Source organism: Gopherus flavomarginatus, chromosome 3, assembly GCF_025201925.1.
Source record: "Gopherus flavomarginatus isolate rGopFla2 chromosome 3, rGopFla2.mat.asm, whole genome shotgun sequence".
Taxonomy (NCBI): Eukaryota; Metazoa; Chordata; order Testudines; family Testudinidae; genus Gopherus; species Gopherus flavomarginatus.
This window is the reverse complement of record NC_066619.1, coordinates 278,960,807-278,977,394: the sequence shown is the minus strand read 5'-3', so window position 1 is coordinate 278,977,394 and position 16,588 is coordinate 278,960,807. Positions and strand designations below refer to the sequence as shown.

Sequence of the window (16,588 nt, the reverse complement as noted above, 5' to 3'; positions counted from 1 at the left end):
AGTCTTAAGGTGCCAGGGCAGGAAAGCAGGGGCAGAAGTAGTCTTGGCACATCAGGTGGCAGCTCCCAAGGGGGGTTCTGTGATCTAACCTGTCACAGTATATACATCTATTGGACAGAAACTGCTTAGCCCCATGTAGATTACACAGACTAGGCCAAAAGGGTTCCTCAAGGAAGCATTGGCGTGGCAGTTCTGTTACTATCATAGATAATATATTGGATAACCAGTAATATCTGGGTATATTTACTGACTACTGAGACCGGAGAGTGGGGATCACTTGGCCACATGCTCTTTTACATGGATGCTTAAAATAACTTGGGCCCAAGTGATTTGCCTCTGGGCATAGTGCAAATCAGTGCAGCAAAGGGGCCAGATTCTCAGGTGAAGCTTGGGGGAAGGGATCACAAAGGTGGGTATTGCATGTCCTGATCCTCAGACCACTCTGTGCTGGTCTGATCCCTGGACACAGATCTCTAACCTGTACCAGCTGTCAATAGTCACAAGCAGCTGTTACAGCAGCTGGGGACTGTTGAAATGCAGTGACACATGCTCCCTGGGCCGGCTGAAAAGCTGGTTGTGGGAACTGCTATGGCATCTCTGCTACACCTGAGCATCCCCCTACCTGTGGAGCTCCTCTGGGGACTGCATCTGCTGAACGTCGGGCTACTCTGAGGATTGTTTTGCGAACTTTTGGACAAAGTGGGGGGGTTTATTGCCCCAAAATGCTGATTTGTCAAAACCAAAACTGTTCATGAAACATGATCAGTTTTGACGACGCTCCCAACTCCAAAAAATCAAGGGTGTGTGTATGTGAAGAAGTTCTACCACTTTTGGAATGTCCTGTTTCAGTAGTTTTGACCTGAAAAATCAAAACTTTTCCAGTTGAAACAACCTTTAAAGGCAGCCTGGACTAAAATGGTCCTGTAAGGAGCAATCTGACACTAGTTAGGAGAGGTCTTTAATGACTGAATAGGTCTTTTCCATCTCTAACATTAGAGGCTCCAAAGGTACCTATTACAGTCATGTTAATTGGATTATAAAGTGACTGAACACTGCCATCTTGTGGCAAATTTAGATAGCTATGCGATCTGGTTACCAAAAATGAAGAAAGCAACCAAACAACGGGGGTCAAGTTGGACATGAATTCCCTGGGCTTTGGGTCAAGCTGTTTATTTGCAAATAAATGATTCTTGTGTCAGGTGCTGTTATTCACAGCATCATTTCGCACATAACCACATAATAGTCAGGTAGTGCCGAGCATGTTCCGATTCAGGATGGTTTCACTGATTCATTCTGGAAGCAAGTCCACCTGGTGAGCAACGTCTCATTCTCTAGGACAGGAAGATGAAGAAACCTTAACCTGTTTTGGTCAATTTGGGTTAGCTCATTATCTGGTTAAATATACAGTCAATTTTCATTATCTTTATCTTTGTATATGCTTGGTTATCACTACAGCAAAAAATTGGTATTTTGTCTCATTTTTAAGTTTGTATATTTTAAGTAAAGTTTAGTTGTTAATTTAAAAAAAATAAGTTTAGTTGAGTTTTAGTTTGTTTGAATAAAAATACTGTCCTTTATGATTGAGTATTCAGTGTTTGCCTTTTAATAAAATAAAATTCCCTAGGTGCACATCCTAATGAAATGTGCTGCACACGCCTATGCTCTTATCCCTAGATGCGGTGCCCTCCAAATCCAGACAGGAGAACCATGGCAGGCCATTGTAGGTGAAACTTGCTCTCCACTTGCTGACAACAGAGGATTTCCCTCTTCAGCAGCTGCAATCCATTGCCTTTCTTTACACAGTCTCCCATTTACTCAAAGCAGTGCAAAATCCATGCCTAAATCAACCTTTCGTGATGATTTTAAAGAGGCTTCCTGTCTGGGCTCAGCCTGGGCACTTCAGCATTGCCTTGTTTGCTTTTGGTATCTGGAAAATAAAGGAAACAACAGAGCTAAAACAACATAAAACAGAGATAATATGGTCAGAAAACTATTATGTACCCAGGCGAAACAACTGTAAACAAGTTCTCCTGTGTAATGGGAGCCCAGCCAGGTGGCTGACAAATTGCAATTAGCAGCATTACCTCATGGACAGGCAAACCCAACAGATGTGATGAAGGCACTGGAGGGATTTATGGTGGAAGATTAAAAAAGAAAAATATTTACAGCTTGGCTGACCAGCAGCTAAGGGATGAGAGGGGGCCTACATCATTTGAATACGTGGAGGGCATTCCCATCAGGGAAGGAGAGGTATTCTTGGTTGCAGTGCCAGGGGGAGCTAGTAGTGATGGGATGGAATTAAAATAAGGAGACTGTAGATTAAGGGCCACATCCTCAGCTGCTGCAAATCAGCATGGTTTGCTTGTCTTCAACAGAGCTCTGCTGAGTCATGCCAGCTGAGGACTTGACCATAAACATCCAGGGAAACAATTCTTGACAGAAGGGAAGTGGTGGAAACCTCCTGATTTGCAAAAACTAGATGGCTAAAGCATGAGAAAATGTACTTTGTGAATTATCAAATGTTTGACAGTGCTCTGGAGATGGAGGGCCAGGCAGAATGCAGCTGGGATAAAATAGCATAATGCTACAGAGCTCGATGGGGATATGCTGTTTTAGCTGCAGATCTGGTCCTGAAGGTGCTGTGTAAGTGCTAAGTCATCTTATTGCACTGTTATTTGTCATGTAGCCAGGGAGCAATCCTGCACTGGTATAAGTGCCGACTCCATGGATGTTCTGGGGCTCTAGCACCCATGGGAAAAAAATAGAGGGTGCTCAGCAACCAGGAGCCAGAGCTTGTGTGAAATGTGATGAGTTTGGTGATGCTAACAGCTTCTGCCCTAGGGGCAGGTTGGTTGTTTATAAACAGAGGGTGATTAAGATAACAAAAGGCTTGTCCTTAAATTAAATTAAGGAGCATTAGATGATCCTGAAAGCATTGCCAGGAATTCCGGTTAAGAGATAGGAAACAAAGGGTAGGAATAAATGGTCCATTTTCAGAATGGAGAGAAGTAAGAGGGGTATCCTCCAGGGGCTTGTACTGGGATCGGTGTTCTTCAACATATTCTTAAATATCTGCAAAAGGGGAAAAGAGCGAAGTGATAACATTTGCAAATGATACAAAATTACTCAAGATAGTTAAGTCCAAAGCAGAGTGCAAAGAGTTACAAAGGAATCTCACAAAACTGGATGTCTTGGCAACAAAATGGCAGATGAAATTCAATGTTAAATGCAAAGTAATGCACATGGCAAAACATAATCCTATCTATACATACAAAACGATGGGGCCTAAATTAGCTGTTACCCATCATGAAAGAGAGCTAGGAGTCATTTGCAGTATTCTGGAAGGGCAGAGTTCTGCAAATTTATAAGAATCCTTCTCACTGTGCCTGTATCATCCTGAACTGCAGAATGCTCATTCTCCAGCTTCAGAAGAATTAAAAATTATCTCCAGGCATCAGTGGGACAGACATAACTGAATAATATCACTGCCTTTAATGTCCATTCCAGGGAACTAGATGTAAATAAAGGTATGTCTTCACTACCCCCCGGATTGGCGGGTAGTGATTTATTTATTGGGGATTGATATATTGCGTCTCATCTAGACATGATATATCGATCCCCGAATGCGCTCCCGTTGACTCTGGAACTCCACCAGGGCAAGCCGTGTTAGTGGAGTCGACGGGGGAGCCGCGGCTGTCGATCCCGCGCCGCGAGGATGGGAGGGAAGTCAAAATAAGATACGTTGACTTCAGCTACGCTATTCCTGTAGCTGAAGTTGCGTATATGACATCGACACCGCCCCCCAGCATAGACCAGGCCTAAGATTGCTGACAGTTTCATCCAGACAGCTATAGTGAGACATGTCTTTAAACTGGGACATTAGTGAAGACAGCTTGTAGATGACTGCAATGAATTTAATACACTTTAAGTCATGTAGGGGGTTGGACTAGATGACCTTCTGAGGTCTCTTCCAACTCTAATCTTCTATGATTCTATGTAACAAAGTTATATAGTTCAGAACCATTTAATTATTATTAAAATAGCAAAGATACCAATGATAGACACATTCAATAACTAGAATATGAAAGAAGAGTATAAATATGCTGAAAATAGCCTCCTCCCCAAAACTGGCAGAGCGCCCTCTCCCCCTCCAAACAAACACACGTGTCTTCAAAAACACCCACCAGCAAAATCAAAAGTCAGCGCCTATGCACGCTGCCATGGGGGAGCAGTGGGGGACTTAGCAGTTTTTCTCCATTGCTATTGTCTGTGACTCTGTTCTGTACTTTAGAGACAAAATGGAGAAGCCTGAGGACAAATACAGCAGCTGTCTCCCAGAGATGGATTTGTTTGTGCTGATGGATAAGTCACAGGACAGCATTTAGGAACAGCTGTGTCATATTGGCCACCCTGCTGCACCTTGGTTTCCCCTGGTGAACCGACTGAGTCCTTACCCGGCTTCATGTTGGAGTCCACAGGGCTTATGGTCCTGGGTGACTTTGGTGCACATGCAGATGATAGCTCTTTGGGGTAGACTAGGGATCACTTGTAAATCATGTCAGCAGAAGGGTTACTCAAGAAGTGTTCAGACTCAATGCACAGAGGTGGTCACACTCTGGACTGGGCTTGGAAATCGAGGTGAGGTGAGGAGCAGGCTTTTGCCATGGCCTGACTAGCCTTTCCTCCAGTTTGCAGTCAGGGATCACTTCTATTTCAGCCAGGGCAGAGGACCCTCTTGCATTAGTCCACTTGTGAAGAATAAGGGACCTTGTCAGCTTCTGATCTCTCTAAGGGAAAGCGTGGTACAGCCAGCTCGCCATTCTGTGGATGGTTTGGTAGGGCATCAGTATGGTGGCACCTACACGTCGTCTCCCCACACTCTGTTCCCATACATCAAAGGAGTATGTAAAAAGCCTGCAACGGACAGAAGGCTCAGGGGGGGAGTCATTCCATTCTGGAGTTGACCGACTGCTGCATGATGCTTTTAAGAAATCTTCTCTGTGTATGTTTAAAGGTGAAGAAAACATCTGCCTCCTACCCCCCGAGCAACTATTGTCTAGTGGCACTGCTCTGCGTGCAAAGCAATGGTGGATGCACCCCAAGCTTTCCTTCCATTTCCTGTGGTATTCCTCATTCTCTCTCTTTCTTACTGGGTGCGACTGTAAGGTTTTCCTGGGACTAGCTGTTGGGTCCATGGGACAGCCAACACCTCCACATCACTACCCGACAGCTGTGATAGAGTCATATGCATTATTACATAGACCCTGGGGAGATAAACTTCACAGGAAGTACTGCCTTGGAAGGCTAGACTGACAACTTCCTGTTTGGCCCCTAATTGGGCCAAGCATCCTATTTAAGCTCAGGAGACATTCCAAGAAGTATCCATGCAAGAAGGTGGACTCCCCTCCCATCCCACCTAGAGATGGACCTGTCTCTCCACTCATATTCCTGACTTTGGTTCTGATTCCTGGTTCCTGGCTTTGACCTTTGGTGCTGTTCCTGGTCACTGACTGCCACTGCTCTAACTATTAGGCTGATTGCCAATGCTCTGACCATTAGGCATGACTGTCCAAGTCCAGGTTGTGACAGCAACTTTCTGAAACAGAAGAAATATTTATGTGCTACTCCTCTACAAAGCAACAAGGATTTCCTGGAGAGATTTCAGTCCATAAAGCTCTGTGCCTAATGGAATGACGCAGCACCATTCTTCCATTGGGATAATCTTGATAACCTTTTTCTGGTTCTCTAAAACCTCTTGTATGGCTCACTGTTGGAGGCAGGACCCTAGACTAGCTGGAAGATTGATCTCTCCTAGAGTGGCAATTTCTATGCCCTTGCAAAGTGAGACAGGCAAAGAAAGAGTGATAAACACAGGTATGCCCTTAACAGAAGAACTCACTAAGGGATTAATACATTCAGAACAGGAGAATGGCTGGGGGAAAAAATCTTTAAAACCTATTGTTGAACGGCCTAGGAAGTTTATGCTATTTCTGGGCAAAAAGGCTTTTTAAAAATAGAAAGCAATTTCCAAAGGCATTTATGGCAAAGAGAACCAGGGGAAACAAATTCAGGTCAAGCACATATTGTGTGTTGGCTTTTCAATGAAAAAAAGAAGTTTATGAAAAAATGCACACACTGGCCCCAATCTTGAGCACTTTACTTCGTTTTTAATCTGTCTTGCCAAGGTTCTTAGATACCACAGTGATGGGCACAGTAAGGATGCCAAGCAATGCAAGGACACAAACAAATCTCTTCTTGGGTGCTGATCCTGCAAGCCGCCCTATTTCACTCATCTGTCTCTTATCACATTGTCTCCTTGGCCCTTCTGCTTGGCCAGTGAGGCCTGCTTTGATTTCCCATTAGTAAGGCTGCGATGGGAGCAGTGAAGCCAACACTCTGGGCAGAGGCAGCACGCAGAGCTTCCTGGTCATGCCTCCGCCTAGCAGCTGAGCAAGGGAGAAGTTGCCGCTTCCAGGGAGTGCCCTGGTAAGTGCTGCCCAGAGCCCGCCTAACCCCATCCTGTGACCCAACCTCCTGCGTCCTCTCACATCCAAACTGTGCTGCTGGTAGGGCAGGGGAGGCACATAACCAGGTAGGGAGCCTGCTGGCCCTGCCAACCCCCACCATCAGCACCAGCGGGGGTCCCGAGCCACACGCTGCCGCCTGTTCCCATTCCCAGCAGCGGGGCCACCCTCCCGCAGCACCTGTGGTGTCCCTGGGCAGCCTCCTACCAAGTTTTAGTCATGGGTATTTTTAGTAAAAGTCATGGACAGGTCATGGCCCATGAATTTTTGTTTACTGCCCGTGGCCTAGCTTACCAAATGATCCAGATCACGCCTACGTCAGTGACTTGTCCTCTTCTTTATTCACCACTCGCTCAGGCCAGGTCTACACTACACACTTACTTCAGTATAAGTGTGAAAAATCCACTTAGCGACGTAGTTATACCGACTGTAACCCCCTGTGTAGACAGCACTACGTTGATGGGAGAGTTTTTCCTGCTGACATAACTACCGTCTCTTGTGGAGGTGGAGTTATTAAGCTGACGGGAGAGCTCTCTCCTGTCACCTTAGGGCATGGCTACTCTTGCAGATGTAGAGCGCTGTGAGGTAAACCAGCCTTCGTAGAGCGCAGTAGGGAAAGCGCTGCAATCTGTCCACACTGACAGCTGACAGTGCACTGGCGTGGCCATTTATGGCACTTGCAGTGGCATTGGGAGCGGTGCATTGTGGGCAGCTATCCCAGCATGCAAGTGACTGCAGTGATGGAGTGTGATGTGTGTATGTGTGGGGAGAGAGAGTGGGTTTTTGGGGTGCTGAGAGTGTGTCAGCGTGCTGTCTTGTAAGTTCAGACCCTCTCCCTCCGGCCTCTCTCTCACTCATTCAAAGCAAACAATAAATGTTTGCTTTTTTTGAAGCTGATAAGCAGCCAGCTTCTCCAAAACAGAGCTTTGAAAGGGCATTTCTGCATTCCTGCAGCCGATTTCACAACATTCACAACAATGACAAGAGTGGCCACTTGACTTAAGGGGATTATGGGATGTTTTGGGAGGTTGATCACAGTGCAGTAACGCAACACCTCATTCATACTGGCGCTGCAGCGCTCCAGCAGGGGTGTGGCAAATGTTATTCCACTCGCCGAGGTGGAGTACCAGCAGCGCTGTAGCTATGGAGTCAGAGCACTCTATGTGTCTTGCCAGTGTGGACAGGGAGTGAGCTAGGGCGCCCAGGGCTGCTTTATTGCGCTGTAACTCGCAAGTGTAGCCAAGGCCTTCGAATGTCTTCACCAGACACGCTACAGCTGCGCAGCTGCATCTGGGCAAGTCTGTAGTATAGACCTGTCCTAAGTCTTTGCATCACTTGCAAGCTTTATCAGTGATGATTCTATGTTTTCCAGCAGGTAACTGATAAAAATGTTGACTAAGAACTGATCGCTGCGGGATTCCATTAGAAACACATCTGCTCAATGCTGATTCCCCATTTATAATTACTTTTTGAGATCTGTCAGCCAGTTTTTAATCTATTTAATATGTGCCATGTTCATTTTGTGGGCGACAAGATGGGTGAGGTCATATCTTTTGTTGGGGAAATAGACGAGCTTTTGAGTTTACACCGCTCTTCTTCAGGCCTGGGAAGGGTACTCAGATTGTCACAATAGAAGGTAGAAAAGATAAGGAGTTAACACATGTTGCAAGAGACTATTCAAGGTGAAATGGGCAATTAAGCTCTAGAGTCCTAGGACAAAGGAAGGTTAATGGGTTACAAATTCTTGTAATGATGGACCATAAACGCAGTGTCTTTTTTCAGTCCATGATTTTTGGTGAGAAGTAGAGTTATGAATATGAGAGCTCCCAGGCTCCTCTTTTGACGGGGCTGTGCGGGTTTCCTTTGAGGACTAAGAGGTCAGATAGTGAGTGATAGTTTTGTGAGAAGTGTTCGCCCATAGGGGATAGGGTATTTGTGTCTTGTATCCTTTTCCTGTGTGAGTTCATTCAAGAGCATAGTGACTGTGGGTGAAACCAGACATCATTGCTACGGTGTACACTGGATGAGGTACATGCGATAGGCATGCATAGGACCCATGGATCTTGAAAGGTGTGTTGTGGGGGATACTGATCATCATAGCAGTAGAAATATATTTGCAGGTTTTGCATCTTTTGTCTGCAAGCTTTGTTACAACAGGGTCTGGTGCCATTTTGAGTTGGTATGTCCTGCTCTGTGGGGAGCCATCCTAGTACCTGTGGCTGTTTCCATGGTTTGGACAAAGTGTTCGTTTGTTTGAATGAAAGGGTTATGGGTGAGGATGAAATGGATGAGTTTGGTGATGTGTTTGGGGTGGAGATGTGAGTGTCTTGTAGATCTCTGAGGCGAGCAGTGATTCCGCCATTGTGCGAGTTGTTGGTGAATAGGGAGGTGACATCCCTGGTGGCCAGGATGGTGTTCTGAGGGAAGCTATTAGTGTTGCAGAGTTTCCTGAGGAAATTGGTTGTGTCCTGGAGGAACTTGGCCCTTTGTGTGGTGTGAGCAGGGATGGCTCCAGCTTTTTTGCCGCCGCGGTTAAGCCGATCGGCGGCACTTCGGTGGCAGCTCAATCGCGCTGCTTCATTCTTCTGCGGCAATTTGGTGGCGGGTCCTTCACTCCCTCTCTTCCTCTTCGGTGGCACTTTGACGGCAGCTCAAAAAGGAAGAGAGGGACTGAGGGACCCGCCGATGAAGCCCCTGGCCGTGCCGCCCCTTTCCATTGGCCCCCCCCAAGAACATGCTTCCTTCACTGGTGCCTGGAGCTGGCCCTGGCTGTGAGTCCCGATATAGTTGGTCAATAAAAGTGCTATGACCAGATACAAGGGTCTGCCTTGTTTGTGTATCTTGGGAAGCGTGTAGAAGGTCCTTGGGGTGGGTTCCTGGGGGATGAGTTTGTAAAGTTTCTCTTGCAGTTATTTGGGGAAAGATTTGATGACACCATACATATGACTAAATGTCAGAAACCCACTGATCTCCACGCTTACCTTCACAGATCTAGTAACCACCCCAAACACAGCAAGAAATCTGTTCTCATGAGCCAAGGACTTAGATATCTCAGAATGTGCTCCGAGGAGAAAGTCTGGGATACACACGTTCACATGCTTAAAATCACCTTCATCAAACAAGGACACTCCACCAGAAAAGTAGATTGCATCATGGAACGGGCCACCCCATACCCTGAAAGAACATGCTTCAATACAGGACAAAAGCCCCTCTGGCAGCACACCCCAATTGCCACCTACCACCCCACACTGGAACCCCTACAGGTATCATTAAACAGTTACAGCCCATACTCAATGGAGATGACATCCTGGAAGAAATCTTTCCTGAATCCCCTCTTCTGGCCTTCAAACAACCCCTCAACCTTAAAGCCCTATTCAGAATGAAAATAGTCTTAATTCGGTTTAGCTTAATTCACTTAAACTAAATCACCTTCATTCTGATTAATAGCATCCGCACAGGGATTTAAAGCAGTTTAACTAATCTACTTCAAATTTACACCTTTAGTTAATTAAAATTAATTTTCCTGGATATCCCCATGTAGACAAGACCAGATATTTGTTTTTAGACAGGCTGCTTATTATCTGGGCCTCAGCAGAATGGTGTTTCTTGGAAATTCATCTAATGAGAATTCTAATGCTGATCGTTTAATAGGGGCAGCCTCCGCCTCTATTTATCCATCCATCCGTGTAGAAATTGAGCACCTTTTCTAACATTTTCTCATATTAATATTATAATGATTATTTCATTCTACCACCAACTTTCACGCACTGTATCAACACGCTTTAGGAAATGAATAATAGATGCCCAAATCCTCCCATCTCATGGAAAAGCCCATTGGAGGAAGCTCTAGGAAAGGAAATCTTTGTCAGGATCCTCCTCAGCAGCCAGTGGTATTGGGGCTTATATTGAGGTGTCCACATTCTGCTCAGTGAACAACTTGTCAGGAGCCCAAAGGTCATCACATAAATTACATGAAATGGATAAGATTATAGGTGGAGCAATACATGATGGGACTTGTAGTATCCCCACACCCCATCCTCATATTAAAGGTTACAGGAGCTGTGGGTTTAAGGACTCCATGGGATACATGTTTGCTCATCCCTCATTCTAGCCCATCCGCTGGATAGGCAGCTAATATCTCCGGGACAGGGCTGAGTCTGGCCACAGGGCAGTGGTAGCATGGCACATACCAACCTGTGTGTATGTTGCCCTCTGGGGAAAATGAAACTGCTCCCACTCTTGAAAGATGTTTTTCTGGGGCTTGTGTCAGTTGCATGTGTCTCTGTTCATACAGTGCTCTGCCAAGGAGGCTGCAAAATCATCCCGTGAGTTTACTTCAGTGCTTGTCATCTAAAAATACCACATGAATACTGACAGTGGCGCCTTTCTGCAGCTCTCTGTTGGCCGAGGAGATGGTGTCTGACATCTCAGAGTTCAGCACAGCCATAAAAGTTCCTCACTACAGGCTGCATAGTTGACCCAGAGCATTTTTTAAAAACACTTTGTCCTAAACATTGGCCCTCTTCCAACATCGCACACCCTTTGGTAATAGGAGGAAGACTGGTCAGCTTCTCTGCATTTTTGGCAGTGTCCATATCACAAGCCTCGTTAATTCTATTTTCAGATGCACTCTTGTCCTAGGTACCCGTAGGGACTGAATGGCTGTGGTGGATCCATAGGGATGTATTTTTTTTTTTCAGTCTGAAGGCCACTGCATTGGGAATATTTGTTCCTCATTATGTCTTTGGCACCAGCAATAAGCTCTGGTAAGCAAGATGCCAAGGTAAAGTCAGTACCTACCCGCAATGGGAAAGACCCTCCTGGCCAAACCCACCATTAACCCTGCTGCTTGATCCTCATTTCGTTTTGCGACACCCGGGGCTCACAGGCAGCTGGTTCAGAGGACAGGTAGCAAGCTGGGAATGGGCGACAGGGGATGGATCACTGGATGATCACTTGTTCTGTTCATTCCCTCTGGGGCACCTGGCATTGGCCCAGGGCTGGCTCTACCATTTTTGCCGCCCCAAGCAAAAAAAAAAAACATGCTTGGATTGTGCCGCCCCAAGAATAGACGGAATGCTGCCCCTTAGCATGTGCTTTCCTCCACTGGTGCCTGGAGCCGGTCTTGTATTGGCCACTGTCAGAAGACAGGATACTGGGCTGGATGGACCTTTGGTTTGACCCAATACAGCCGTTCTTATGTTCTTAAGCTAGGCCCCCCATTATCTCTAGGCCAATGGCTTGAATCCAGGAAAGCTCAGGAGAGTAGAAATCCTTGTCAGCTGTCTTGGTGGCCTATGTGAACTGAGCTTTTTGGTCTCGGCCTAGTGCTTAGGGCCTTTTCCAGCTCCCGTTGAAGTCAGTGGGCATCTTCAATTGACCTCAAGGGGAGTTGGATTTGGCCTTAAAACTGGGATTGCCTAAGGAAAGCAAGTGCCTGTCTCCCATTGTCTTTCAATGGCAGAGGAGGACCATTACTCCCCCTCCCCCCTTAGGCCCTTTTGAATAATCCCAGCCTGAGTGAACAAGCACAGCTGGCGCTCATTGGCCTCGTGGCTGGCAATCTCAGCACTGACGACACTAGACTGGGCCATGGTCTAAGAGGTGATCTGCTCCAGGATGCAGCTCCGTGGCATAGCATACAGGGTGGCCTCCATTGTGACGGTACAGGCAGAATCTGTTTTTTAATGGGAGGGTGGGGGGAGGGAGAGAGGCCCCCACGGCTGTCCTCATGGCACCTTTCCCTGGCAATAACTCACTGTGAAAACTACAGACATAAATACAATGAATCAAAACAGCTTTTTCTAACCCCGTGGCCAATTCCCAGAAGCGAAAATAGCTGCAATGACCCTTGGTGGATAGACTGTAAAACACAGAACCCAGAATCTAAACATAAATAAACAAATGACTGAAACTCTCTCAAAAACAAGCCAAAGTGTAGTTGTCCCTGGAGCTTCAGAATGGCAGCAGGTAACTCCCCTGGCCAGGTAAGTCTGCTCTGATGAACAAAGCAGGCGTGCTCTTCTGGCAATGACTCCTGTGTTTAGTAGGATGTACTGTCCATCCCCTAGGCCAGGTATAGATTTATAGATTGTTCAGGCCAGAAGGGACCATTATGACCATCTCATCTGACTTCCTGCATAACACAGGCCAAAGAACCTCACCCAGTGATTCCTGCATCAAGCCCTTAACCTCTATTTGAGCTAGAGCATATATAACGTAAAAGATAACCTGTCCTGACTGAGACTTCAAGTGATGGAGAATCCACTCGCTCCATAGACAATTTGTTTCAGTGGTTAATAACCCTCACTGTTAAAAATTGTGTCTTATTTCTAGTTTGAATTTGTCTCGTTTCACCTTCCAGTTGCCGGATCTTACGTGTTTTTCTGCTCAAGAGCTATCTATCAGAAATCGCTTCCCAGATACTAAGAAGCAGCCTTTTTAAACAGTAGTCTGTGATGAGACTAACTCAACAGAAACACGTAAACATCCCACATGAATAGCAGTGTGCTAAAGCAGAAGTAGGCAAACTTTTTGGTCTGAGGGCCACATCTGGGTGGGGAAATTGCACACAGGGCCATGAATGTAGGGTTGGGGCAGGGGGTTGGGATGTGGAAGGGAGTGTGGGGTGTGAGGGGTGTGTGTGCAGGAAGGGGCTCAGGGAAAGAAGTTGGGGTGCAGGGGTGCAGGGTGCAGGAGGGGGCTTAGGGCAGGGGGTTGGGGTGCAGGAGGGATATGGGGTTCAGGAGGGGGCAGTGCAGGAGGGGTGCAGGGTGTGGCAGGAACCTCAGGACAGGGGATTGGGATGCAGGAGGGGGCAGTGCAGGAGGGGTGCGGGGTGTGGCAGGGGGCTCAGGGCAGGGGGTTGCGGTGCGGGGTGAAGGAAAGGTTTGGGGGGTGGGCTCCAGCCTGGTGCTGCTTACCTCGAGCGGCTCCAGGGTGGCAGCAGTGCTCAGCAGGCTCCCTGCCTGTTGGCCCCGCACTGCTCCCAGAAGTGGCCAGCATGTCCAGCAGTGGGTCCTGGGGGTGGGGCAGGCAGCTCCACTGTGTGCTGCCCTCGTCTGTGGGTACCACCCCTGAAGCTCCCATTGGCTGCCGTTCCCCATTCTTGGCCAATAGGAGCTACAGGGGGTGGCCTCTGCAGCCGAGGGTAGTGCACAGAACCCTCTGCCCCCACCCCCTAGGGGCTGCAGGGACGTGGTTCTGCCCGCTTCCAGGAGTGGAGCGGGGCCAGGCCAGGCAGGGAGCCTGCTTTAGTCCTGTTGCGCCACAGGTCTGGCAATCCCATTGGCCGGATTGAAAGCCCTGACGGGCTGCATCCACCCCGTGGGCCATAGTTTGTCCTCCCCTGTGCTAAAGGATGGATTGCAGTCTAGAAGTCACTGTAAGGCTGGACTCCTCGGTTCAATTACTGCAGTAACTCTACCATTGATGTTACAGATCAAGAATGAGCTCTTCAATCTGCACAGAAAGTTACAACAGGATCCACTGGCTGAAAGCTGAAGCTAGACCAATTCGGACTGGAAATAAGGCATACATTTTTAACAGTGAGGGTAGTTAATCAGTGGACCAATTTACCAAAGGTTGTTGTGGATTCTCCATCACTGATAATTTTTAAATCAATATTGGATGTTTTTCTAAAATCTCTGCTTGAGGGATTATTTGGGGGGAAGTTCTATAGCCTGTGCTAATCAAGAGGTCAGACTAGATGATCACAACAGTCCCTTCTGACCTTGAAATTTATTAATTATAAATTTATTACATATCTTCCATTAAAATAGATGTGTCTAAATCTCCTAGTTGAAAATATCTGCCTTGGCTGCAGGCCTGATTGCCAATTCCATTTCACACAGGTCACCGAACAACTGTTGAGGTTGAGGTTACTATTACCCAGACCTGGATTCAAACCAGTGACCTACGTGAAAAAAGCTTTGTAGCCCATTACTCACCCCTGAGCCATTGAGCTCAATCTTTGGTTTATATGAGTGCTTATCAATTTTTTTTGGCAGAATAGTTTTCCATCGGAAAATGCAGTTTTGATGAAATTGAAACATTTTGCAGGAATATGTTGATTTCAGCAAAATTTTCGATGAGAAAATGTTGACACAATTCCTTTCAACTGTCTCATTTTGTGAAAAAATGTCAAAACATTTTGCTTTGACCTTATTGTTCTGTTTAATTTCATTTAGACGTTTACGTTGTTATAGCTCAATATTTTATTGTATGCATATCTTTAATTAATATTAAATATGATGACAGTGTTTTGACATTATCAAAACAAAACAGTGTTACCTTTGCAAAATGAAATGTTTTGACATTGTTGAAATTAATTAGGTCTATATTATGAGCATGACATGATTCAATCTTTCCAAATTGAAAACTTGGAATTTCTGTTCATGGAAAACTTTGACTTTTTCCCCTGATTTGGGGGTGGAATTTTTTTTGAAATGTTGGAATTTCCCATGGAACAGAAATTCCATTTTCCAACCAGCTCTAGTGTCGACAGAGTTGTATTTAAAAAAAGAAATGAATAATAACCTTGGTCATATAGCTGCTATGAGATCTTTATTGATGCTAATTAACATTTGAGGTTTTATAACTCTTAGCTGGCAACCAAAGGGTTGAGAAGTAAAGATGCTCATTATTTTGGTCCGATAACATGCAGGAGCTGTCCTTTAGACCTTGCTGAGTGGAGACATCTTTCAGCTATTGCTAGCAGCGGCCAGCAATGAAAAGATGCTTCCCATTTTCCCTGCTACACTGTGTCAATCATCATGTTTCTGGATATAAGTTTTGTAATAGTTCTTTTGCTGGTTGAGATGTGCTATGTGTCCCAATCCTCTGAAGTGCTGATTATCTCCAATGCCCCATTGACATCTATGGGAAATGACGGAGCTTAGCTCTTCACATCACCAGGCCAACACTTATTAATTTGGCTGACCCGTGTACATGGTTCTGGCATTTGGAATCATAGCACTGCCTTCAGCAGGCTCTTGGGAATTGAGTGAGTTTTTGTCTTGTTTTTACCCTGTGCATCAGGAGAACCATACAACACATCCAGGTGCCAGACAGACGTGCAGTTCAAAGGACAGCCATGGGCTATCTGCCTATGAGCCTCTGACTTAGCAGCTAATACTATGTAACCTTTCACATGGCTCAAGGCAGAGGAAGCGTTTCACAAACTCAATGGCAAGGCAAGATGAAGGGTGTGTGTGAAAGCTGAGATGGGATATTTCACTCAGGCAAATTCTGTGGTACGGAAAGATCATTAAGTACATGTGACAATGACAACTTCCTTTATTTTTTTTCCCCAGGGCTCTGTAACATTACAAATATTTAACAAAGGGAAGAAAACGGTCTTCCCCTGCTCCTGTTGCGTCTAAAATTTCATCCCAAGTGGGTACTAAATTGTAGGCAGAAGAAGCCCCTTTAAAAAGGTTAAACCTTTTAATCTTTTTTCATCCCTAATATCTGTGGTTTTTGTTCAGCTAAAGCAACATGGGATCCACTCAGGCTGTGATTTATCACTTGCATTGTAAGGACCTATTTCTGTCTCCCTGGGACAGAGGCTCTGAGCTGATTGGAAGACTTGGTCCCCCACTCCCTCCATATACAGAGGAATTCAACTTTTTGGCAAAATACTTTACCCCAGATCCAAAATATTTCAATTGTAAAACGCTGCTGTGGTGCCTCACAAGACTTATAGTTTGGTTGCCCCATGATTCCATTCTCCCTTATAGGCTAGGCCCAAAGCTGAACTTCATCTCCCATAATGCACTACTGCCATATGACTGCCAATACGCACTGCCTCCCTTTACCGAGAAGGGAGATTGTGATGCTTCATGGGAAATGTAGTCCAGCCAGGGAGCCTGATGCATAAAGGAGAATGGGAGAACGAGACACCCAAGTGACAAGTCCCGTGAAGCACTTCACAATGGAACTATTTCAGTTTTCGTACATTTTCAACAAAAAATTGAAAATTTCCAAGGAAAGCAGACATTTTTCAGAAAAAAAACCCATTAACCCTCCCCCCTACCAATCTTCCATCAAACAAGAATTTCAAT

General features: G+C 45.9%; 1 protein-coding gene across 2 annotated transcripts in view; it reads left to right on the top strand.

Moving 5' to 3' along the window:
• Positions 1-14,133, top strand: part of SMOX (spermine oxidase) — a 152,974-nt gene extending 138,841 nt beyond the window's left edge. The window contains exons 6-7 of one of the 2 annotated variants that reach the window (XM_050943386.1): positions 12,889-12,972; positions 13,965-14,133. In XM_050943386.1, coding sequence (XP_050799343.1) covers positions 12,889-12,953 — 65 coding nt within the window. In that variant the 3' untranslated portion in view covers positions 12,954-12,972; positions 13,965-14,133. The remainder of the gene's footprint in view (positions 1-12,888; positions 12,973-13,964) is intronic. The other variant, XM_050943387.1, reaches the window with a different exon arrangement.
• Positions 14,134-16,588: the final 2,455 nt, after the last annotated feature.